This window comes from Perca flavescens, chromosome 3 (assembly GCF_004354835.1).
Source record: "Perca flavescens isolate YP-PL-M2 chromosome 3, PFLA_1.0, whole genome shotgun sequence".
Classification (NCBI taxonomy): Eukaryota; Metazoa; Chordata; class Actinopteri; order Perciformes; family Percidae; genus Perca; species Perca flavescens.
Genome location: NC_041333.1, coordinates 30,499,470 through 30,522,162, shown reverse-complemented (window position 1 = coordinate 30,522,162; position 22,693 = coordinate 30,499,470). Strand labels below are relative to the sequence as shown.

The 22,693-nt window shown below is 40.9% G+C and overlaps 3 protein-coding genes across 8 annotated transcripts in view; all 3 read left to right on the top strand.

The window, feature by feature from the left end:
• Nucleotides 1-11,451, top strand: part of usp2a (ubiquitin specific peptidase 2a) — a 42,674-nt gene extending 31,223 nt beyond the window's left edge. For 3 of the 5 annotated variants that reach the window (XM_028570204.1, XM_028570196.1, XM_028570219.1), the window contains 11 exons: nucleotides 1,692-1,742; nucleotides 2,823-2,946; nucleotides 3,881-3,992; nucleotides 4,425-4,535; nucleotides 5,752-5,816; nucleotides 5,984-6,087; nucleotides 6,481-6,561; nucleotides 7,400-7,478; nucleotides 7,841-7,945; nucleotides 8,309-8,429; nucleotides 10,864-11,451. In XM_028570204.1, the coding sequence (XP_028426005.1) occupies nucleotides 1,692-1,742; nucleotides 2,823-2,946; nucleotides 3,881-3,992; nucleotides 4,425-4,535; nucleotides 5,752-5,816; nucleotides 5,984-6,087; nucleotides 6,481-6,561; nucleotides 7,400-7,478; nucleotides 7,841-7,945; nucleotides 8,309-8,429; nucleotides 10,864-10,948 (1,038 nt within the window). In that variant the 3' untranslated portion in view covers nucleotides 10,949-11,451. The remainder of the gene's footprint in view (nucleotides 1-1,691; nucleotides 1,743-2,822; nucleotides 2,947-3,880; nucleotides 3,993-4,424; nucleotides 4,536-5,751; nucleotides 5,817-5,983; nucleotides 6,088-6,480; nucleotides 6,562-7,399; nucleotides 7,479-7,840; nucleotides 7,946-8,308; nucleotides 8,430-10,863) is intronic. The other 2 variants (XM_028570211.1, XM_028570228.1) reach the window with 1 other exon arrangement.
• Nucleotides 11,452-13,755: 2,304 nt separating this feature from the next.
• On the top strand, nucleotides 13,756-17,949 carry LOC114552693 (GTPase IMAP family member 8). 2 transcript variants are annotated; one of them, XM_028573684.1, is made up of 6 exons: nucleotides 13,756-13,878; nucleotides 14,457-14,697; nucleotides 14,781-14,935; nucleotides 15,023-15,269; nucleotides 16,289-16,636; nucleotides 16,735-17,949. In XM_028573684.1, the coding sequence occupies exons 2-6, from the start codon at nucleotides 14,682-14,684 to the stop codon at nucleotides 17,292-17,294; spliced, it is 1,326 nt and encodes a 441-aa protein (XP_028429485.1). In that variant the 5' UTR covers nucleotides 13,756-13,878; nucleotides 14,457-14,681; the 3' UTR covers nucleotides 17,295-17,949. The 2 variants fall into 2 exon arrangements, with proteins under 2 accessions (XP_028429485.1, XP_028429486.1); XM_028573685.1 differs by lacking the exon at nucleotides 13,756-13,878 and having other exon boundaries at nucleotides 14,414-14,697; nucleotides 16,738-17,949.
• A 1,095-nt stretch (nucleotides 17,950-19,044) lies between these two features.
• On the top strand, nucleotides 19,045-22,662 carry LOC114550433 (protein FAM57A). The gene is made up of 5 exons (XM_028571219.1): nucleotides 19,045-19,488; nucleotides 19,997-20,080; nucleotides 20,245-20,464; nucleotides 20,675-20,770; nucleotides 21,945-22,662. Exons 1-5 carry the CDS (start codon nucleotides 19,367-19,369, stop codon nucleotides 22,239-22,241), a joined length of 819 nt encoding a protein of 272 aa, XP_028427020.1. The 5' UTR covers nucleotides 19,045-19,366; the 3' UTR covers nucleotides 22,242-22,662.
• The last annotated feature ends 31 nt before the right edge of the window (nucleotides 22,663-22,693 follow it).

Below are 22,693 nucleotides of genomic sequence, written 5' to 3'. Positions count from 1 at the left end.
TTTTTTTTTGCATAGCTCGTGTTTTCTAAAGCATAATGGTCTGCTGCCTCTGCTCCTTAGTCGAGGGCACAGGTGCATTCCTTCTCCACCCCCATGTTTCTTTGTTAGTTCTTCCTCTAGCTACTTAATTATATAACCACTCAACTTATGTAATGACATTTAACTGCAGCTTGTGATGACATAAGTTCTGCAAAGCATTTTGTACCATTTTAAGATGTTGAAATCCTGATAATACGCTTTGCCATCTGTTGTGTTTCGCTAAGCGAAAAATGTCTGTATTCGATGGTTTGTTGCCCTAAGAATTTGCAACAATAAAAGCGAGGGTGTAGAAAATCCTTAAGGTACACTGATTCTGTGATATCTACTGTTGTTGATTAGATCCCTGCCATCTGGGAGTGATTACCAAGAGAGGAACTGACTGCGAGATAACAAAAACAAGTTCCTCTCTAAAGATAACATTCACCAAGAAAGGACATGCACATTCAACTGCAAAATATAGTTAGTTATGTGCTCAAGATTGTATGCATTACAAGTTATTAAGGGGGGAAATGCATCACCAAAACTTGTCAAATACACACTCCATTCATAGCTAAATAGAAGTACTTCCCATCAGTTCTCAAGTAGTGAATGAAAAAAAAAAAATGGAAGTTCATCATTCTATTTGGACTTTTATGTTTTTCAGTTCAGTTCAAAAATACTTTCAAGGTAAACAATGCAAACAAAGGCTAACATTTGAATGTTATTCATACACATAGGACATAAGACAAATGGAGATACAAGTTAAAAACATTACACAACATAATGCAACACTCTTTTTAAAAAAAAAAAGGGTAAAGGTAGCTTATATAGGCTGTTCATTTTTACAGTGTTACCGCTCTGGACATTTAAAGCTACAGTTGGTGACTTTAAAGGTGCTCTAAGCGATGTCACATGTTTTTTAGGCTATAACATTTTTGTCACATACAGCAAACAGCTCCTCATTATCCACTAGCTGCCTGTTCCCTGAACACACTGTAGAAAAAAAACCGCTGTCTCGGGGCCGGGTTGGGTCAGTGGGTGGAGCAGGCGCACATATATTTGGAGGTTTATGCCTCAACGCAGAGGTCCAGGGTTTGACTCCGACCTGTGACGATTTCCTGCTTGTCTTCTTAAAATGTGTTCAGAAAGATATTTTAATGTACTGTTTAGCTGTAAAATGAGAAAGTTTGTCAGCCGGTGGGTGGTGCTTGGTTTTGGCTCGACACAAACTTTCTCAAACACAAAATATATGTTTCTGAAAACATTTGTAATAAGAAATAGGCAATGCAGTAACAGAATCTTGATTCATATTTGCTTGGCCTAGTTTTACAGTATGAGCTCAGTTCATGAGTACTTGATTCTGATTGGCTGTTAATCTTCGGGTGGGCATAGGAACATGTTTTTTTCACTGATTAGCTCTCTAATGTGCTGCTTTCAGGATAGGGTGACAGTTTCAGCAAATATGACAAAAAGTTATTTTTTTAAAAGCTCTCTACTGAATCTTTAAACCTTTTCATTGTTAATTATGGTTGGAAGAATGATGTTTCGGCAAGACAACCCTTTCTGCATTCTTGGGTGAATTTAAATACATACATCTGCTACTCGTGTAAGAAGATGATAAGGTGGATTTTCCTTCAGAATCTCATCTAAATGTTGTGTCTTTTGTCTTTCAGAATTCAAAGAGTGCCCAAGGCCTGGTGGGACTAAAGAACCTAGGAAACACTGTAAGTACAGCAGCCACATATACATCTAATAACATCTGTCTAGAGCTGAAAACCTTGCAATGTTGACATGTTATTCTTCACACGCTAAATTCCCATCATCCAGTTGGTGTTACAGCGTTAGCAGTTAGTTGATATCTGGTGGTGGTCCAGCAGAGTATCTAGTTATCTACCAGGCAACAGGCAGAAGGAGGGCTCCTAAAATAAACGATGTGTGCTGTGGTTTGTGTGTGTGTGTGTGCGTGCGTGCGTGCGTGCGTGCATGCATGCGTGCGTGCGTGCGTGTGCAGTAACCTAATCGGAGAGCTCTGAACTATGGACCAGGTAGGACTCGTTCTCTCTGTCACCAAACTGCACGTGTGTCTGATGTGGACACGTGATGAGAGTGGTATATACACAGTGCTGTCTGTCTTTGACAACATGTCTGCATGTGTGATGAATTAATACATTTCCAGATTCATAAAACATACTTTATTTGCTCCAGAATTAAGAAACATCCTACAGTCATTAGGGATTAATGACATATTTAAAGCTAAAAGGCCGACTGTCACATAACCTGAGGGCCGATTGTCGTTGTCAGGAGTAATCTACAGTTTTAGAGGTATAGCAGAATTGTATACTATATGAACCAAAGGATGTTGTCTGTTAGCATTTAACACATGACTGCAGACCAGAATTGTTGTAAGTCTGGGATATATATACAGGGATATTGGTAGTTATTAAATATATCAAAATCCCCAGGTGTAAATTCATATATTGCACATCCGTCCATCCAAAAATCCCCCTCCGAGGGTGGTCAGAGCCATGTATTACAAGAAACAGCACTTATTCTCTTTCTTGCTTTAAGTTACATGAGAAGATCAATATCACTCTCAGGTCTGTACGGTAAATATGATGTTCAATCCTGTACATAAAAAACCTGATATTTACATATCTATTTTTATATCTATTCTATTGTAAGTCATTGTAAGGAGGTTTTTCATTTCTTTCCAGCGAATAAGACTCATCAATGAATGGAACTTGGTGTTATTTTATCTGTATGGGAATCAAACCTTTGTGATGTTTTTTATTTTTTTATTTCAGTGTTTCATGAACAGTATCCTGCAGTGTCTCAGCAACACACACAGCCTGCGAGACTACTGCCTGCACAACTCACACCGCAGAGACCTTAACAACAACAGCCGCACCAACACAGCCCTCATGGAAGGTGAGAGACGTGCCACACAGGCCCCCTAGAGTCCAAAACAAACACTTTTCACAGCTGCTCAAAAGTAACACTCACTGGCCCAATCCCAAAGTCCGGACTCACAGACTCACGGACTTTGGTGCGCGTTCTCGCGAAATTCATAAGGGCTTAGGGTTGTCCCAATGTCGAATTTCAAAGGGCGTGAGGGTTTGAGTACACACTTACCGAGCCCTTTCCGTGAGTCTGCATCGATGCAGACTTCACCAAAGGGAATTACCCACAGTTCAAAGCGTTGTGACGTTTACCGCGGAGAACGTATGGAAATCCGGAAATTACAAAGGTAAACAACAGCACGACACACGGCCACGGAACAGACCAACCTGTTGTCCAGCTTGTAAAACAAGAGTTTGGAATCAGGCAGCCGTCTCCTGGGCCTTGGCCGTGTGGAAAGCAACAAACTTAAAATGAAGATTCTCAAACCGGCAAGTGTCAGCAACATCTTTGTTATTAAACGTCGCCAAGGTAACATGTGATCTCGTGAAGTGCTGTCCCAATCCCATTTATACCTATCTGAGCCCATGTGGCCTCACACACTCGCTCACTTAGTACCTGAGATCACTTAAGTCTGTGAGTCTTTAGTCCTTAGTCCTCAGGGCTCACTTTGGGATTGGGCCATTCCCTCTTTACCTCTGGATTAGATTAGCATCTGTCAGAAGACCTGTCAGGAGAAGAAGCAAACTGGTTCTTCTTTTGTAGGCCTGGAAAGGCACTGACATGTTTTTCTCAGTCTTAGTGTTTGGGATTGCTTTAAAATGTAAAAAATCTGACACAAAAAAAAAAAAAAAAAAGAAGTTGTACCTTCAGTTCACCATCAACCTGAATACGTTGTTATGTAGAAGCCAAGTGCATTTGACATCCCAATGTGTGAGTAACTTGAGTGTTTCTGTTCTGGTAGAATTTGCCAAGCTGATCCAGACCATGTGGACGTCGTCCAGCAGTGAGGCGGTCAGCCCGTCTGAATTCAAAACTCAGATCCAGAGATATGCTCCCAGATTTGTAGGATACAAGTAAGCTTTGATACACTCTTCACTCTAACCTTCATAAGCTGCCGTACATCTATTAGGGGCACTTAGCATTGTCTCTGTCTGATAATAATAGGATTGCAAGAGTAAAAGTCTAGCTATGTCTAGCTCAGCTGCTCCCAGGCTGTGGAATGCTCTCCCTGACCACCTGAGGCCACCACAGACTGCTTTTAAACGCGGCCTTAAGACCTACCTTTTAGCAGAGCCTTTGGCTGATTTCTTAACCCTTTCCTTGTCCTTTTGTTGTTTCTTTTAGTTTTAATACGTTTTTCTCCTTAGCATTTATATGTAGCACTTGATTTGCTTAAATATACAGTGCGTTACAAATAAAATGTATTATTATTATTATTATTATTATAACTACAGTAACATCAGCTGATATTTCTACTCCTGACTGACTGTTTCTGTGTCTTGCAGCCAACAGGATGCTCAGGAGTTTCTGCGTTTCCTCCTGGACGGCCTTCACAACGAAGTCAACAGGGTCACCGTCAGGCCGAGAGGCACCGTAGAGGACTTTGACCACCTGCCGTAAGTTGTCTGCCCGACACACAGTGTGTGTGTGTACCTGCAGTGACACAGGGAACTGGGGGAATTGTTTCGGTGATACTGGGATTGCTGGGGAACTTTACAAATGAAATATTCTAGTATGTATTGTATTGGAAATAGACATTGTTTTGTGGTGTGGTGAAAGACACCGAGGAGTAGAGTTAGACACATCTTTGAAGCCTTGTATACGTTATGTATGGCATACCATATGTTAACAGGACCTAGACCTAGGCAACGTGAATCATTAGGACTTCATCATTAAGCTTTAATTTAAGGCTGTGTGCGACAGTTTCACCTCCTGTGTTGAGTTGTTGCCTCTCTGGGGCACAGATCAGCTTAATGCTCCAATTATTTTTGGATATAATTATCACTTATCTAACCATGGCTGTTTTTTTTAAAGGTCCCATGACATGGTGCTCCTTGGATGCTTTTATATAGACCTCAGTGGTTCCCTAATACTGTATCTGAAGTCTCTTTCCCCGAAATTCAGCCTTGGTGCAGAATTACAGCCACTAGAGCAAGTCCCACAATGAGCTTTCCTTAGTATGTGCCATTTCTGTGTCTGTAGCTATTGAGGAGGAGAGGGGGGGGGCAAGGTGGAGGGTGGGGTGTGGTCTTGACCAACTGCCACTTTGCTTGTTTGCAAGGCATGATGTCTCTCTCTTATGGGTGGGCCAAATTCTGTGGGCGGGCAAAGAAGAGAAAGGGGAGGTAACCTTGCTCCTTATGACCTCATAAGGATAAGATTCCTGATTGGCCCATCTGAGCTTTCATTTTCTCAAAGGCAGAGCAGGATACCCAGGGCTGGGGGAATGCATATTAATGTTAAAAAACCTCATAAAGTGAAATTTTCATGCCATGGGACCCGTAGGGGTCAGAGTTCAGTATTAGCCTCAAAACAGGTCCACTCTGCCTAAATATTAAAAACAATTCTGATACATTGTTATTTCTAGTTTGAAAATGTGTGTCAGGGTAGAAAGTGTCTTTTTAATCCCTTATTCCCATATTCTGCTACCTATAATAAAGTAGGTCAGGTCCCTAAATAGTGGCTGTTTTCTGCTATGGCCCATTACATTATCAACCTTTTTACTCAATCAGAACACTTGAGTGTTATGAGCAGAAAGTCTGCGCCTGTCTGGGCCATCTTCTCAGGCAGTCATTCTAACAGTCTAATGTCTTATCTGTGCACCCTGTTCAGGGATGAAGAGAAAGGGAAGAAGATGTGGAGTAAATATCTAGAGAGAGAAGACAGTAAAATAGTCGGTAAGTAAAAATACACCAAGATATTTGCTTTGCATATCAAACTTGTGTCTAGTCTGGACATGGCATGGCATCGGCAGGTTAGGCTAAACAAAGATGACATTCAAATGATCAGCATAAAGAAAAACAGAATACTTAATTTTTTCATGTCATCTATTCCGCTCCTCCAGACGTGTTTGTCGGGCAGCTGAAGAGCTCACTAACCTGCAGCCACTGTGGCTTCTGCTCCACTGTCTTCGACCCCTTTTGGGATCTCTCTCTACCTATCGCAAAGGTTAGCAAACACACACACACAAACACACATAAAGATGCAACATAGACAGGTGGAGGTTGGTCAGCCTTACATAACAAGTCCCAGAAGGTCAACAGACCCACATGCCAGCACAATCAGTGGTGCAGAAGTGACTTTCTTTCTGTGTTTTTGTAAACATGTACTTTATTTTGTCATGATGATTTGAAGCATTAAAAAATGTCTACCCACAGCTCTAAACATGAGCTTTTTGGTTTCCTCCTTGTCTCTGTTTGTGCTTTGCTTTTGTGTGTGTGTGTGTGTGTGTGTGTGTGTGTGTGTGTGTGTGTGTGTGTGTGTGTGTGTGTGTGTGTGTGTGTGTGTGTGTGTGTGTGTGTGTGCGCATGCTAATGTAAATGCATCTATGTTTGTGCTCAGAAGGGCTATGGTGAGGTGAGTCTGATGGATTGCATGCGGCTCTTCACCAAAGAAGACGTTCTCGACGGGGACGAGAAGCCGGTAAGAACCAACAGAACGTCCATCCTTCCCCTGTGGTGGAACCTACCTAAGTACATTTACTCAAGTACTGTACTTAAGTACAATTTTAGTATTAAAGAAGTTAAAATTAGCCCCACCTTGACCAGCTGCAGCATTAAAGTAATGTACATATTAATGCCACCTTCTGCATTCCTAGTACTTTTACTTTTGGTACTTTAAGTATATTTTGATGCTAATATGTTTTTACTCTTACTGCAGTAAAGTTTGGAATGAAGGACTTTTACTTGTAACAGATTATTTCTACAATGTGGTATTGCTATTTCTACTTAAAGGAATGCTCAAAATGATAATTTGTATATCAATGACTTACTGACAGTATAATTCAAGTCTCATTTATCCAGTCGCGTGCTCAATACTTCTCAAACACCTGTGTTTTTGCTAAAACCTTCGCTAAAATACTTTACGCTACTCGCCTAAGAAGCTTCCGCGTGCCCACTTATCGCCTGTGTGAGTCCAAATGAGTAGTGCGCCTGCCCCTGCGGAAGTAGTAGAAATAGGAGTAGTAAGGACACTCTGTGAGTATTGCGGATAAAGTATTCCTTTCAGTGAAAGATCTGAGTACTTCTTCCACCTCACAAAATAATTTGACAATTTCTATGTTACTTTTCTGCTTTGCATTATGTACACACATGTATGTTTAAACAGTCTGTCTTTATTTTGGTCTAAAACTTGGTTCCGTTTAGTTGTGATTATATTCAAGTGATGTCAGTAGATGTAGGTGTGTGTGCTTCATATTTTACTGGATTCAAACTGTGTGCTTGTAAACAGCGAGTGAACGAGCTGTGTTTCTTCTCCACAGACGTGTTACAGGTGTAAAGCCAGGAGGAGATGCACTAAGAAGTTCACACTACAGAAGTTCCCCAAGATCTTAGTGCTGCGTATCCTACTGACATATTATATTCGACATATGCAGTTGAGCCTATAGCTAGGCGAGCATGAATGTGTCAGTGGGATAGTGTGTATGGATTATGGCAACACTGGAGTACACAGTAGTTGATTGCATTTCACGAATTACTGAGATATACCAGAGCTATGAAAAAAGTGAGTCATTCATTGTTTGCGTTCATTTCCATTTATTTATAAGAATATGTAATCACCATTACATTGGTCAGAGCTATAAGTCATAAAAAATGTATAATATAAATTGTGGCAATTTCACATAACATACACATCCGTGTAGAATAAAAGGAGGGGTAAGGTACATAAGAGCAGTGTTTCCTTGACTCCCCCTCCTGTCCAGACCTGAAACGCTTCTCTGAGGCACGTAGAACCAGCAAACTGTCCACCTTTGTTAACTTCCCCATGAAGGATCTTGACCTGCGGGAATTTGCCTCCGAAAACAGCAGTAAGTACTGGTTCTAAGATCCAGGTCTGTTTTTACAAAGCTTTGGATAATGAAGATGAACTCTAGATAAAAGTGGTAAAGTATCGTAGTTTGCCTTGATTTCAGTGTAGCTGTTGCATCGTTTAAAAGCTGCTCCAGGGTCTTTTCTCTACCTTGACAATAATACAATAGAGTATACTAAATATTAGATTTTTTTTTCATCCCAGCTAACATCAAATAGAAAAATCAAATACATAGTTTCTGCAATGCAAATAAAAAAACCTAATAATAATAATACTTGAGAAACTTTGAAGGGTTCGGTTGTTAAACAAAGAACGAGTAACTGCAGGCTTTAAGTTTGTTTTTGCTTCTGTCTTGTTTTAGTAAATGCAGTGTACAACCTGTATGCAGTGTCCAACCACTCAGGCACCACTATGGGCGGTCACTACACAGCCTACTGTCGCAATCCCACCTCGGGAGAATGGTACACATTTAATGACTCCAGGTAGGTTAAAACACCCATCATCATCAGTTTATTAATGTAGTTTACATCATGATGAAAAGTCACCAAATATATTTGGAGCAACACATGTTAAGGACATGGATAACCATTAAAAACTCAACTGAAATCTGAGTTATATAACACAATATTCCCACTCTTTTTGCACAGAACTACCCCACCGAAATGTGCTACCTTTTTCTAAATTGAGACTTGATTAATGCTCATGTCTAGATGGACCGGCTGCCTTCATTACACTAATACGCAGTAATAAAGCATCGCTTGGAGAGCTTTTCATTGGGATTGTGTTGGTAATAAAACAGCTTCTAAGTTGATTTCAGGAAATGCTGTCACAGGAACAAATTATACAGCAGTATGATGTATTACAAAGCCATATAAAGTTGTATAAACTTGATTAAAAAGTAGGTAGTAAATGTCACCAAATATGGCAGCTGTTCCTACAAACTCCACAAACACGTACAGTAATGTAAACAAACAAATGAAACATGCTTACATAGGCAAGGGATACATGATTTTTAATAATTATTTTACAGTCTGTTATAAGTTACCATGACCACACTGCGGTTGAAAAGATAACCCAGTCATACTACAGTGAGTGAAACAGCAGCAGAGCGTTAACGGGAGGAATGATGTCAGAAGGTGCAGCTTTATCTCTGCTTCCTCGTGAGCATCCAGGCGCTCCCTGAGGCCTCTTCCTGCTACGCTGCAGTCATTCATAACACAGCACTGGCTCTGGTTGTTACTGAACCATACAGTATATATCACATGTCACTTGCTGCTGTCGTATCCAAGCGTAACACTGAAGCAGAGCTTCAGGACATCAGCATACAGAGCGTGGCTTTCTTCCCATGACTACACACATCACGTGTGGTTTTGTGTGTTTCTGCTACTGCAGCTGTCATTGGACGCTCCACATGCATAACATACCATGTGTATATGGACTCAGTAATTCTATAAGAAATGATCATAGCTTTTGGTTGGTGAATGTAATAGGTAGTGTAGGTACATGTACTGTCCTAAGCAAATGATTGGTTATTATTCCTTAATGAAACACGCCTAGTTTCCACCATTGCATTATTTTTTATTATCAATTCATCTTTCAGTTACTGTTTTGGTCAGTTATCTAGTCTATAAAATGTTTGAATATCATATAAAAATAGGTGCTTCTTAAAACTCCAAATCTCGCCTCATAATCACCAAATTTAGACCTTTTTTCTTCACTTTCAAAAGCAATCCAGGTGATCATTGGTTTGTAGTCAAATCAGTAATTCTGTATATTCTTGTCTCCTGATGCAATACAGAGAATGTACTATGCAGTGGTTTATTTCCCAGGTTTCAAGTAAGAAAAAAAGTTATTAGCTAAATTTGATCCCACATGTGACCGATGTAAACAAACAGCAGTCACACTCTCACGTGACAAACGTCTGGCAATCGCTTTTCAAATGTCTTTCAGAGGCATTAGGGATACCATTTGAACCTCTTGCCATAACAGCTGTCTTTGGTGTTTTCTGGCAGGATCTCTGTCTTAATGACTCTCTCAAGAATGTAATAGCTTTTGCAACACTTTTAGCAAGACATTTTCTTTTATTAAAATGGAAAGAAACATACCTACCAACCTCTACTCTATGGCTGGGGGATCCAATGAATTATCTGACATTAGAGAGAATTAGACATGCCACTAGAGGCAGTGCAGGCATATTCTACACTATATGGCAGTCTGTCTTAGAAAGAATGGACACTATAGCAACATTTCAACTCTAAAGTCCTGTCTTCTCTTGTAAAATTATTATTATATGTATAGTTTTTTCATTTCTCTATCATTATACTATATATAGTACATATAGTATATATATTCTTGATGTTTTTTCTTTTTTTACTATTATTATTATTAGTAGTAGTATTTGTCGCTATAATAAAGGGAAAAGCCCCAAAAAATAATCTTAAAAAAAGAAAGGAAAAAAAACATGTATCATTTATAAAGTAGAAGTAGTAGTATTACAATTTAAGAAAGAAGTTTAATTTGCAGTGATATTCCAATGTTGCTGACTGATGTCTAACGTCAGATGTAGTGTTATTATAAAAAATAATTAGATATGAAGATTTGTTTTCGTATACTGATACAGTATACTGATAATTAGAAGATGAATAAGAGATACTGTATTGATCCCCAGGGGGAAAATTCAATTTTTTTTACATTACGTATATTAGGATGTAGTATACACTGTATAGAATTCATACGTCTGGGTTTGGGGCATGCCGACTGACTCACGTGACAACATTATAGTACCTGTTTACATCACACAAAAAGATGATGGGAACCCTGGTGTCAACAACTTAAACCTAAATGATGAGTTTCTTTGTCTTGGCCATAACTCCCGTTTCTCACCCTGCAACCTTTCTCCCCTCTCTGTCTTTCAAGAGTAACGCCAATGTCCTCCAGCCAAGTGCGCAGCAGCGACGCCTACGTATTGTTCTACGAGCTGGTTTCCTCCTCGCGGATGTGAAGCCTTCTGGCGGACGGCGGGCCACACAGCACCACTCTGAATGACGGACAGATAGATGGAAAATAAAAGTGTTGGTGGAGCAAGGCCCATTTTGGACTTGTATTTGGACTTATCACACACACACACACACACACACACACACACACACACACACACACACACACACACACACACACACACACACACACACACACACAAAGACACACACCCCCACCAGCCTGAAGGCTGCTTCTGTCCACAGAGAGAGCTGGAGAAAGGAACACTCTGGAAACCACAGGAACCTGATCAACCCGCCCTGCTTTCTCCCTCTCTCTGTCTTTACTCTCGTGTCTTGCTCATTCTGGGTGGAGATGTGCGTTTGTGTGTGTGTGTGTGTGTGTGTGTGTGTGTGTGTGTGGGTGTGTGTGAGAGGGTGTGAGTGAGTGAGTGAGTGAGTGAGTGAGTGAGTGAGTGAGTGAGTGTGCAAGGCTGACACAGGGCAATAAATAATCCCATCTGACCGACCAACCGGTGAATCTGTCCCTCTCTATGCACTGCAAACCGAACTGTCATCCTGACCGCGCCTTCGCTTCTTTTTCTTCGACTCTTGATCTTCATGTTTGCCTCAAACCATTAAAACTCACTTGTTGCAATTTCAACCTTTTTTTCTGCTTAGAATTGATATTGTTTTTTTTTTTTTTTTTTTTTTATTGGGTTGTTAATCCCAGCAGCACCATGAGCATCATCATCATCATCATCAGCACCACCACATTGGACCGTGGATAAATCGTGCTTAGAATGTGACTTTAACAGGACTGGTCATGGTAACGAGGAGCTTACAGTCCACCGGCCTGCTTGGTGTTCATTGCCTTCCCTTCCGCTGCACTACAACACTCCCATGTCTCTGTTAGCATCTTCTTCACTCGCTTTCTTTCTCCTACGGTGGTTGGGAGGCCGGTGGCGCTGTGAGCATCACATGTTTCAGAGGACAGCCCTCTAACTTGTGTTTTATTGAATTTGTTTCTCCCACGTGTGGCTGCTACTGATGTTTTAAAAGTTAAATGGATGAATGGACAGTCCTGTAAGAATCTGCAAAGGGTTAGTAATGTAGACGACAATAACGGTAACAATCCTCATCGTCGGTATGAGGTCTTTTCTTCCTCTCTTGTTTCATGCCATTGAACAACATGGAAAGAATGTTTTAAAGAAGAAAAAGAACACAATATCTGTATATTTTTATATCCTGATGCAATACAGAGAATGTACTATTCAGTGGTGCTGAAAATGACCCAGTACTGTTTTCAGTTGGTTTATTTCCCAGGTTTCAAGAGAGAAAAAAAAGTTATTATTTATGCTTACAGGTGATAATGTGATGAGTCACACTTTTTAACAGTGGCAGTCAAACACATGAGTATATAAATATATATATATATATATGAATAAAAGTTAACAAAACAGTGTTTTTACCCTGAGTGTTGGTCTATTTTTAGCTTTCGTGATGGAGGAACTGCAAGCATTGCTCAGACATGGTTACTCTAACAGATAAGTACTTTCACAGGAAGGAGGACTCGAAAGAAAAAACGGTGATTGTAAGAAAAAGAAAAGACTGGAATACTTAGGTCAGTGGTTCCCACCCTGGGGGTCGGGACCCCCATATTGACCCAAAAACCCAGCAAAATCTGAGCAATCTTGAGATTACCAGGAGGTCTTGTTCTTCTAGACTCTAAAGCCCCTTTCCCACTAGACAAAAAAACCCCACTAATGTCTGGCTTTTGTCTTCAGCGGGAAAGATATAGACATTCATTCCGGGGACAACTACTGCAGTAGTCATGGGTATTTATCTGCTCCAGCTTCCATTGGCAGTGATGGAAACATGACGCCGGGGTGGACACACTACTTTTTTTATTCCTTATGTTGTATGAGTGACCGTCAGGTTTCTCATTCCCTTGTCACTAATTAATACTCCCTACTGTTTGCAATGCTACTGCAATGGGTAATTAGACAGTTCACATGCATATGATGTTAATAATAATTATGACTTTCTAACCGTATGATCCAAGTGTTTTTAGCTTGTTGATATAGGTCTAATTCTATCTGAAAGAATCACTTGGCTGCCCAATTTTTAGTACTTTCCATGGTAGAATCACACTTTGACTGCTTAACCGGCTTTCTTATCAGCCCCCACACTGCAGAGACACACACACCATTTTCTTTGGATGGATCGCTCAGTGATCATTATGGAAGTGCCGCGGCCTGGCCTACTTCCTGCTGCTCCATTATTCAGATGTGGCCTATTTCTTTGGTCCGAGCTTTGCGGCTTCATAGTGTGATCTGATGCCATGAAAAGGTCCTGCAGCCGGGAATAGTTCTATAGGCTGACACCCAGGGGCCTCCCACATCACACTGGAAGGACTCGTCCGGTCAGATAGCCTACATATGGAATCTAATCCACGTGCAGCGAAATGTTAAATCAACATGGATAAGTTAATGTTCACGGATAAACATCCATCATATCATCAGACTGATGTAATGGTGTCACTTCACTCAGTAGCACACAATCTGCAAAACTGGAAGTAACAGTGGGTGATTTTGCAGAACAATGCTTTGGCAATTTGCAGTGCTTGATGGTGTTTTGAGCCCCCAACGTCGACTTCAAGGCACCTAACCCTAACCATTGCCTAATCCCAGTGCCTTCCAGGCAGCGCTGCTTAAAACGCCAAACACGCCAATTTGAAGCTCTCTGTCACTATTTTAGACTACATTTGTACACTCAGGACTGATTCCACTGAAGCCAGCATGCAGATGCAGATATAACAGGAAGTCAGAACTCCGCTGGGTGGGAGTTCAGTGTGACACACAGAGGATTTCATTCAGTGTTTCAGGTGTAGATCTTTTCTTTGCCCTCACATTTGAACAAACGAGCTGGATAATTTAAAGTGAGACTATTAACGGTAAGTGCTAAAAGGTAACATAAAAGTAGCACAGTAGTAGAAAGTAGTCACAGAGACGGAAAACCCACTCAGTAATGTCAGCTGCACATCATTAACACTTTATTTTACAAATATGTAGTTTTCCAAAAATGCTCCTTACTGTAAATAAGGCAGAGACACATTTTACTAAATATGAGTTTAACTTTTCATATGTAAGATAATGAAATGTCCCTTGTGTTGTTTCAAAAGTTACAAAGATGTTTTAAAAACATGATATGAATCTGTCTGCTTACTTGGGACTAACAAAGGATTATAATATTTGATGTGATATAAGGGTCACATAGAGAGAAAGACCACTTTTTCATTTGGATTGAATTTAGTCTCACTTTCAAATTCTACAATCACCAAACCAGATGGCATTATAGAGTTAGCGAGTGAGACAGGTGTGTGTGTGTGTGTGTGTGTGTGTGTGTGTGTGTGTGTGTGTGTGTGTGTGTGTGTGTGTGTGTGTGTGTGTGTGTGTGTGTGTGTGTGTGTGTGCGCGTGCGCACGCGCGTGTGTGTGTGTGTTTTCTCTTCGTGTTTGTTCGTGTTTTGTAGCCTCAGCGTATGTTCGTGTGTGGTCTGAGTCATTTTACTAAGCAAAACCACTTCTCTGGAACTCTGCTGTGAACTTTGAAACTCATACTGAGATACGCAGAACAACACTGAATCCATAAGAGGAAGTAAATGCCGAGCTGGAATCACATGAGATAAGAAGCTTGCGGAGAGAGATTTCACACGTTGACTCACACTCTGACTGTGGATTATGAAAAAAACCTTGACATGGCGGTCTCTTATGGTGAGTTATTCTAAGCAATTTAAAAAGATTGTGAGCTACTGTATTTGAATGTGTATGAAAGGGAGATCGTGAATGTTTCTCAGGTCCAGATCCAAGCCTGTCCCAAGTGGTTTTGCTGTTACTGGGTGAAAAACAAAGTGGGAAGAGCTCAGCAGGAAACACCATTCTGGGAAAACCAGTCTTTGACAAAAAAACTACTCGCAGCTACAAAGAGAGCGGCACCACCTTTGGCATACAAGTGAATAAACAAGTTTACAGTTTGGATTTACTCATTTTAAATCTAAATCTTGTCTTTACTCACTTTGACTGAATTTTAATCAACAAGGTGACAGTGGTGGACACCCCAGGGTGGTTGTCCCACTCCACCACTCCAGACGTAGTATCCCGGGAGCTGTGCAGAGGTCTGACCCTCTGCCATCCAGAGCCCCATGCCATCCTGCTAGTGCTGCCCACCACCTCCACCTTCGGCCCAGAGGAGTGGAAGGCCATGGAGGCCCAGCTCAGACTGCTCCGAGTCCATACCCCCATCTGGCAGCGAGCCATGGTCCTCTTCACCCACGGAGACAACTTAGGTAAATAATGATCATTTACTGTACTGGCGTGTGATATGTTTTCTTTATGCTCACTGTTTATGTTTCTGTAGCTCACAACTAGTGCCATCGGGCAGTACCTGTGTTTTTACATTTAAATATATTTTATTGGATTGTTCCCAGTCGTTTCACAAGATCACAAGATGATTCAAAGGATAAATGAGAAAAATATGCCCTGTATTTTTGTTAATTTTTGCTTTTTTCTTGTAAAGTACTGGATATTTTTACCTCTTTCGGGGCTTCAAATGAAACAATCCAAGAAAGAACTGGCCATAACCTGTGATGACAGGTCATAGGCACACAGTTGTTCAGTGGCTTCGGTGATCCCCTGACCTTTAGCACCACCATGAGGTATGAAAAAACCGTCTTCACGACTTTTAGATCGAATTTCAAGAAATGTCGCCCCAAGCGGCCCCGTCAGACACCGCCTACCAAGAGTCTGGGTCTGCCAAGGTTTCTTCCTAAAAGGGAGTTTTTTATCTTGCCGCTGTCACAATAGCCACTGCTAATGCTTGCTCTTGGGGGAAATTATGGGAATTGTTGCGGCTTTGTAAATTATAGTGTGGTCTAGACCTACTCTATCTGTAAAGTGTCTCGAGATAACTCTTGTTATGATTTGATACTATAAATAAAATTGAATTGAATTGAATATTCATAATACTTACATCCACCTCAGGATGAATTGTTGTGCCACCACTGGGTCAACTTATATTCTTTGTCCAATAATTTGGTTTATGACCAAACAAAACTAATGCCATTCCCATCAGGCTCAGCTGTGTCTTTAGTGCTTTGTGAGCATGCTAACGCGTTAAACTAACCTGGTGAACATTATACCTGCTAAAGATCAGCATGTTAGCATTTCCACTGTTATCATGGTAGCATGCTGACGTTGGCATTTAGCTGTAGACTCTGAGTCTTTTATTCATTCATTACTACAATGATGGTTCTTTAGGTCTGTCCGTTGCAGTTTATCTCAACCAGTGAGGTTATTTCTACTGCAGGAGACCTGCCTGTACAGGAGTACATAAGGCGACAGGGTCGGACTCTTCATTGGCTGCTGGAGCGATGTGGGTACAGGTACCAGGTTATGAGCAGCCAGTCCAGGGCCTCAGAGGCTCAGGTCACAGAGCTCTTTGTAAAGATCCAGAAGATGATGAAGACTAACGAGCGTCCCAAGTATATCCAGGACCGGATGTACACCCAGCTGAGACGAGATGTGAGCATAAAGGAGGACAGGAGGTGGCAGGGAAGACAAGAGGAGATAGAAATGACAGTGATGCATAATGTGCATGATGGGAGGATGGGACAAAGGGAGCAGATGGCCCCACAATGGCTTTATATGCCAAGAGGTAGGTATAGGAACTTTGATTCGATATTTCTAATTCTGCCCACAATCAGCAAGCGAACTGGCATAAAATGTGTGTAAGTTGTGTAAAATGATTCTCAGCAGGGCCAGTTGGTTTTAAGCCTGCTCTCGGCCTCATTCTGCTGGGAAGGAGGAAGTCCGGGAAGAGCTCAGCAGGCAACATGATCTTGGACAGGGGAGTGTTTCAGGTCGACAAAAAGACCACAATTTGCTCTGTAAGCCACGGGGAAGTGTCAGGGCGGCCTGTCACGGTGGTGGACACCCCCGGGTGGAGTCTGTTTGGTCTGGCCAATCCCAAGCAGGTCAGGACGGAGATCAGTCGGAGCCTTTCCCTCTGCCCTGTGAGGGGCAAAGTGTCATTTGTGCTGGCTGTACCGGTAGGCTCGTTCAGAGAGAAAGACAGGAGAGCTGTGGAGATGTACCTCAGCATTTTGGGGAATGATGTATGGAGAACAACTGTGGTGTTGTTCACCTATGGAGAGGAGCTGAGAGGAAGGACAGTGGAGAAACACATAGAGCAGAGCGGAGAGCCTCTACAGTGGCTGCTGGACAGATGTGGCCACCGGCATCAAGTGTTAGATACAAATACAGCAGACGAGACTCAAGTCAGTCAGCTGCTGGAGATGGTGGAGCAACTATAGGAAGTAAATGGCAAAAAAAATGTTTACAAACAAAACAATTTTCTTCTTCATTATGGTTCTCTGTGTGATTTCAAACATTTCTATGAGATTCAATTTCCATTTAGTTTTTTCTTTTTTTAATACATTTTTTATTTATTCATTGACAAATAATATGGTAGCCTAACTTATAAAACAGAAAAAAATAGAGAAAATACCAGGGGATCAGAGCATAGACAGAAATCCTAAATCAGTTCATAAAAATTGTATACATCTAATTGATAATTAATTCATCTTTTTTCATAAACTACTGGGATGTATGTGTATGATTGTATGTGTATGTAATGTTATGTATGTACTGGTGCGCCTCTCGCGTGCAACTAGTCATCATTTGTGGTAATTGTGTATTCTATAGTTTGTACCACTACTTTTTATTGAATCATGGGCCCCCACCTATAAGCTTTTCTAGCTTCTTTGGGGGACCCATTCATTCTACCCAATTAATCTTGTACCCCCCCCCAGCTGTATTATTGTAATGTTTCAAATGGTATTGTGAATAAAGAAAATGAAATGAAAATGAAATTTGTGTTTAGAATAGAGGATTGAAGTAAAGTTTGATTTCATTTCCAAAAATTAAAAAGGATGTTTGACATAAATCTTCTGGAACGATTTGAATAAATTAGCAGACCACATCAATGTCCTTTTTATATTTTGTAACCTTATTTCAAATCAGATATTTACAAGGTAAGCACCAGAGTTTCTTCCAGTCTAGGTGTGTGATGAAGTAAGCTTATTCCGGTAGAAAACTGCATTTGGAACAGAGACTAGACTATTTCTTTTTGAAATAAATCATGGATACGACCAACACCAGTAACAACATGATCCAGTGGTATAACCGTAAATTCAGATAATGCTGAGCTTCTGAACGCCTCTGAATATCCACACAAGTGATTTCAGTTATTCTGGCTGATTAGACCCATATACTGTATACTAATATACAGTCTATGATTAGACTTCTGCTCAGGTTGAAGGCGGGCCAGAGCTTAGAACAGTGTTTCTCAAATGGGGGTACGTGTACCCCTAGGGTACTTTGGAGGACTGCAGGGGGTACGTGAGATATTTAACAAATATTTGTTTAATAGTTACAAGGCTGTTATCCAAAACATTGTTCCTCTTTATTTTAGACCTACTTTACTGTAGACAAAAATGTGACATTTCTGTTGCCTTCTTTGGACCTATTCTGGCCTTCCCTCCTTCAGTTTCTCACTTTTTTTCGAAGTTATGTCACTGTTTTTGATACTATTTTGACCTATTCTTGGCATAGGCTACTTCCTTCCTTCTTTCTACCATCTTTTTTCCAAGGTTTTGTCTTTTTTTTATTTTATTTTTTATTTTTTTTGTCTCCTTTTCTCATCAGCATTTCATTTTATTTATTTTTTCAGTTCCAAGGCTGTAGTTTACATTACATTACATTACATGTCATTTAGCTGACGCTTTTTATCCAAAGCGACTTACAATTCTTAAATATCAGAGGTCACACACCTCTGGAGCAACTAGGGGTTAAGTGTCTTGCTCAGGGACACATTGGTTGATGTAGTAGGTTGATGTTTAGTAAATATATCGCTGACAGTGCTATACTATTCCTCTTTATGTAGACCTTTTTTCTACAAAAAATGATTAGCGCTGGTCAAGGAGTAGGCTACTTGGCCTAAGAAACAATTCAAAAGGGGTACATTATTTAAAAAAGTTTGAGAACCACTGGCTTAGAAGGTCACAAACCAAAGCTGTCGTTTGTTCTTCGCCCTCCATTGTCTACCACGTACGGGCAGACGATGTGCAGCAGCGCCCTCTGCGGTCACAGTTTCTGATGGGTCACAGCTTTCAGTGCAACACCACCGAGACCTAACCATTGACATAACAGGGGCAACAAAGCTAACAGGAGACTCAGGAAGATGTCAATCAGTCTACGCCACCCACACAGTCCTGGGAAGAGGTCGAATCAACCAGATTATTAACTGCGTAGTTAGCTATTGGCCTCTGTCCCTGTTTTGTAACTGGAGCTGTTTAGCGGCTACAGGAAGAGGTCGGCTAAGACCATGTTTACTGCGTTGGTTTGTGGAGCTGTGGTGTTTCCAGGGCTTTTCTACAACTTCAGGAAAGTACTGAAATACACTTTCACACAGTGGAGTGACGCCGACGGGGTTTCTGTTAGTGAGAGGTCAGCAGCACCCACACGAGCCGGGTTAACTTCGCCGAACTCCTTTTAAAACATACGGCAGTTTAAAGTTGTCTTGCTGATTTCTCAATTAATTAAAGTTGTGCAGATTTACTTACTGTTTTATATAAGTTTATATAAAGAGTTGGCAAATTCGGCACTGACAATGAACCAAGGGCTCGATTCAGTATTATTTAAATAAAGAGTCGTCATTCTGTTACGTTGAATATCCAACACATTGGCGATAAAAGTTGAAATTTTACCCAATTATTTGGTCATATGTGTGTAATATGTCGGCCGAAGACACCAATTTCGACCTCTGAGAGCGTTAAGTTGTTAAGTAATATTTTATGATGTATGCATTGGTGCCGATACGCAAGACACCACATAAATTCGCATGTATTTCAATGGAGTTCCGTGTAATTGTCTGTATACGATTTGTAGTCTCTTTCCAGTTTTATTTTTGTGCATAACAAAGTACCGGTCATTTTTGCTGACTTTGTTTCTTCAGGCTGGTGGCCGCTATCCATGCTTCTTTGGCTACTGCAGCTGGAGTCACAGTTGTGACTTCCTGCAGGGATGTCATGACTGACAGGTGAGTCACGTTTGAAATCTCAGTTAACGCATTATGCGTTTAAAGCTTTTGTGGCAAAACAACACGCACACAAAAATCAAGTTTACTGTCTTTCCACATCAGATTTAATTGTTTGCATGTTAAGAATTGATAACAGTGAAAATGCTCGGTGTCTCACCATACAGTCACTGGCTGGTCAATTGGTTTGTGTTGTTCGGAGCTCCCTATATGGCCAACGACATCTATGCCATGTATCTGAGCCGCTACCATACTCAGGAGGCCAGAGGTAATTCCAGTTTATACAGCGGCCACTCTCTTCAGACAGTGAAGGCTTTCCTCCTGAAGGACTGGATGTTGGTCCTCCATCACTTGGTGCTGCTTTTCATTTTCCTGCCTATCACTCTGGCAAGTATGGGGAGGAATCACTGCCATAGGGTGTTTATAGAACTGATTGGTCAGTTTATTATGAACACACACACACTTGCAAAAGAGGCACACATGCTTACTATCACACAAGCACACGTATACACATGTAGACTTGACCATATAAACAGGCATATATACAGGTCACACACAGAATAGGGGCTGAATAAGTCTGCTGTGTCTGATTTGCAGTTCTTCAGAAGGGGACTGGGTGATTTCTTCATCGGCTGCTTGTTCACCACAGAGTTCAGCACTCCTTTCGTCTCTATAGGAAAGATTCTCATCCAGGTAAACCATATAGACCTCAAATTGAACTTTTTAACGAGGATAAGATTTACAACCTTAAAGCTGTTACACAAAACCCTCTAGTGGCATGTGAATGTTGGAATATTTGAAGGTCTGAAGAAAATACCTAGCTTTTTTCAGCTTTTTCTGACGGAGTGCCCACTCTGTCAAAGGGACAGAATTTCAAACTTACATTTTGATGTGACCTGTTTGCACCACTCCCATCGGTGACTTAACCCTAGTTGAATTTTGGAAAACTGGCATTTGTGGGAGGTAGAAAAGGAGGAGGTAGAGTGGGTTGTCCACTGATCCTCCTGTTCTCCTGTCCACATGTAGTAGTGGGAAAGACCCCAAACCCCAAATTGCTCCCGATGTTCAGATCAGCACCTTGCATGGCAGCTCGCTGTGTGTGTGTGTGTGTGTGTGTGTGTGTGTGTGTGTGTGTGTGTGTGTGTGTGTGTGTGTGTGTGTGTGTGTGTGTGTGAATGAGAGGCAAATTGTAAAGCAGGTTTGATAAAAGCCACTTAGCTCCTCAAGAGAGCAATTCAAACTAATCCTCAGCAGTGGAAGAAGTTTAGTAAAAGTAGCAATACCAGTGTAAACAATACTGTTATATGTTAATTACAAGTCCTGCATTAAAAATATTACTTAAATAAAGGTACGCAAGTATAATCATAAAAATGTACTTAGGGTATGAAATGTAAAAGTACTAATTTTGCACAGGTGGACTGGTTTGGTGTTATATTTTTATATAGATTTTGTTTTTTTACAACTGATGCATTAAAGTATGAGCAACATTTTAATGTCAAAGTGTAGTATTTAAAGTTAAATTGTTAGCATATTTAAAAACATTGAAATGGGATGAAAACCAATCTTCCAAAAGATATGGCCTAACACGTTGTGTCAAAATCTCCCATAGGTGTTCAGTAAGGAAGAGATGTAGTGACTGTGAAGGTCACATCAATTTCACACTCATCAAACCATTTAGTGAGACCCCGTGCCCTGCATGGAAGCATTTGCTGTCAGATTCTGACACCTATCTGCCTTTGTAACAAAGATTTAAAGTATTTTTTCTTTATTTTTTTTTACTTATAAGACGTTAAATAATTTCCCTTCTTCCGCCATCTCGTTCACATTCCTTTTCTGTTTAACCCTGAACTGGTCCCCTAATATCCAGCTGGGCCTCGATGACACCAGGCTGCACAGGATCAATGGCATCATTGTCCTCTTGAGTTTCTTTACGTGTCGGATCTTGGTCTTCCCCTTCATGTACTGGACGTACGGCCAGCAGTTTGGGATTCCCCTGCACAGAGTCGCCTTCCATCTGCCTCTGCACTGCAACGTGGGTAACCTGGTGATCCTGGCGCCACAGATCTACTGGTTTAATCTGCTGCTGAGGAAAGCTAACAGACTCTACCTGCGACAGAAAGGAAGGAACAGAGACGGAAACAAAGGCAGGCCGAAGACAGACTGAAGATTTCACCGTTTTATAAAATGACTTGGTTTTATTGAAACTTTTAACCTTCATTTTCAGACATGTTATGTCTCAAAATATTGTGACTTTATTCTCAGAATCACAGATTTTTTCATTTTTCTGTGGCCCTAATATATCAACATGCAGAGAAGTTTGTCGTGCACTACTTTTTAACTGGTTTGTCAGCGGTTACTGTGTGACAAAACAGTCTTAAATGTTGTGTTACAGCACTGTTAGGACTCTTTGCAGAGAATATTTTACCACAAACTTTTTTCAACAATCTTTTTTACTTGATAAAATTATGTATTGATTGTGCTCTTGAAGAGTACGCAGTGCTTATGTGTGTATGTCCCAAAATCACAAGGTTCCCCAGGTTAACAGTAGATAGATTTGTACTTAAATTAAAAGACCAAACCATCCTGTTCCAGAACCTCTAACAGTTCACTTTCAGA

What these genes read in the sequence shown, in the direction of transcription:
- LOC114550433 (XM_028571219.1), top strand. Translation starts at nt 19,367, where the DNA reads ATGTTTACTGCGTTGGTTTGTGGAGCTGTGGTGTTTCCAGGGCTTTTC. An exon ending in AGGGATGTCATGACTGACAG is followed by an intron (nt 20,081 to 20,244) that starts GTGAGTCACGTT and finishes CTCACCATACAG; the next exon opens with TCACTGGCTGGTCAATTGGT. An exon ending in TAGGAAAGATTCTCATCCAG is followed by an intron (nt 20,771 to 21,944) that starts GTAAACCATATA and finishes CCTAATATCCAG; the next exon opens with CTGGGCCTCGATGACACCAG.
- LOC114552693 (XM_028573684.1), top strand. An exon ending in GCACCACCTTTGGCATACAA is followed by an intron (nt 14,936 to 15,022) that starts GTGAATAAACAA and finishes TTAATCAACAAG; the next exon opens with GTGACAGTGGTGGACACCCC. An exon ending in CACCCACGGAGACAACTTAG is followed by an intron (nt 15,270 to 16,288) that starts GTAAATAATGAT and finishes TTTCTACTGCAG; the next exon opens with GAGACCTGCCTGTACAGGAG.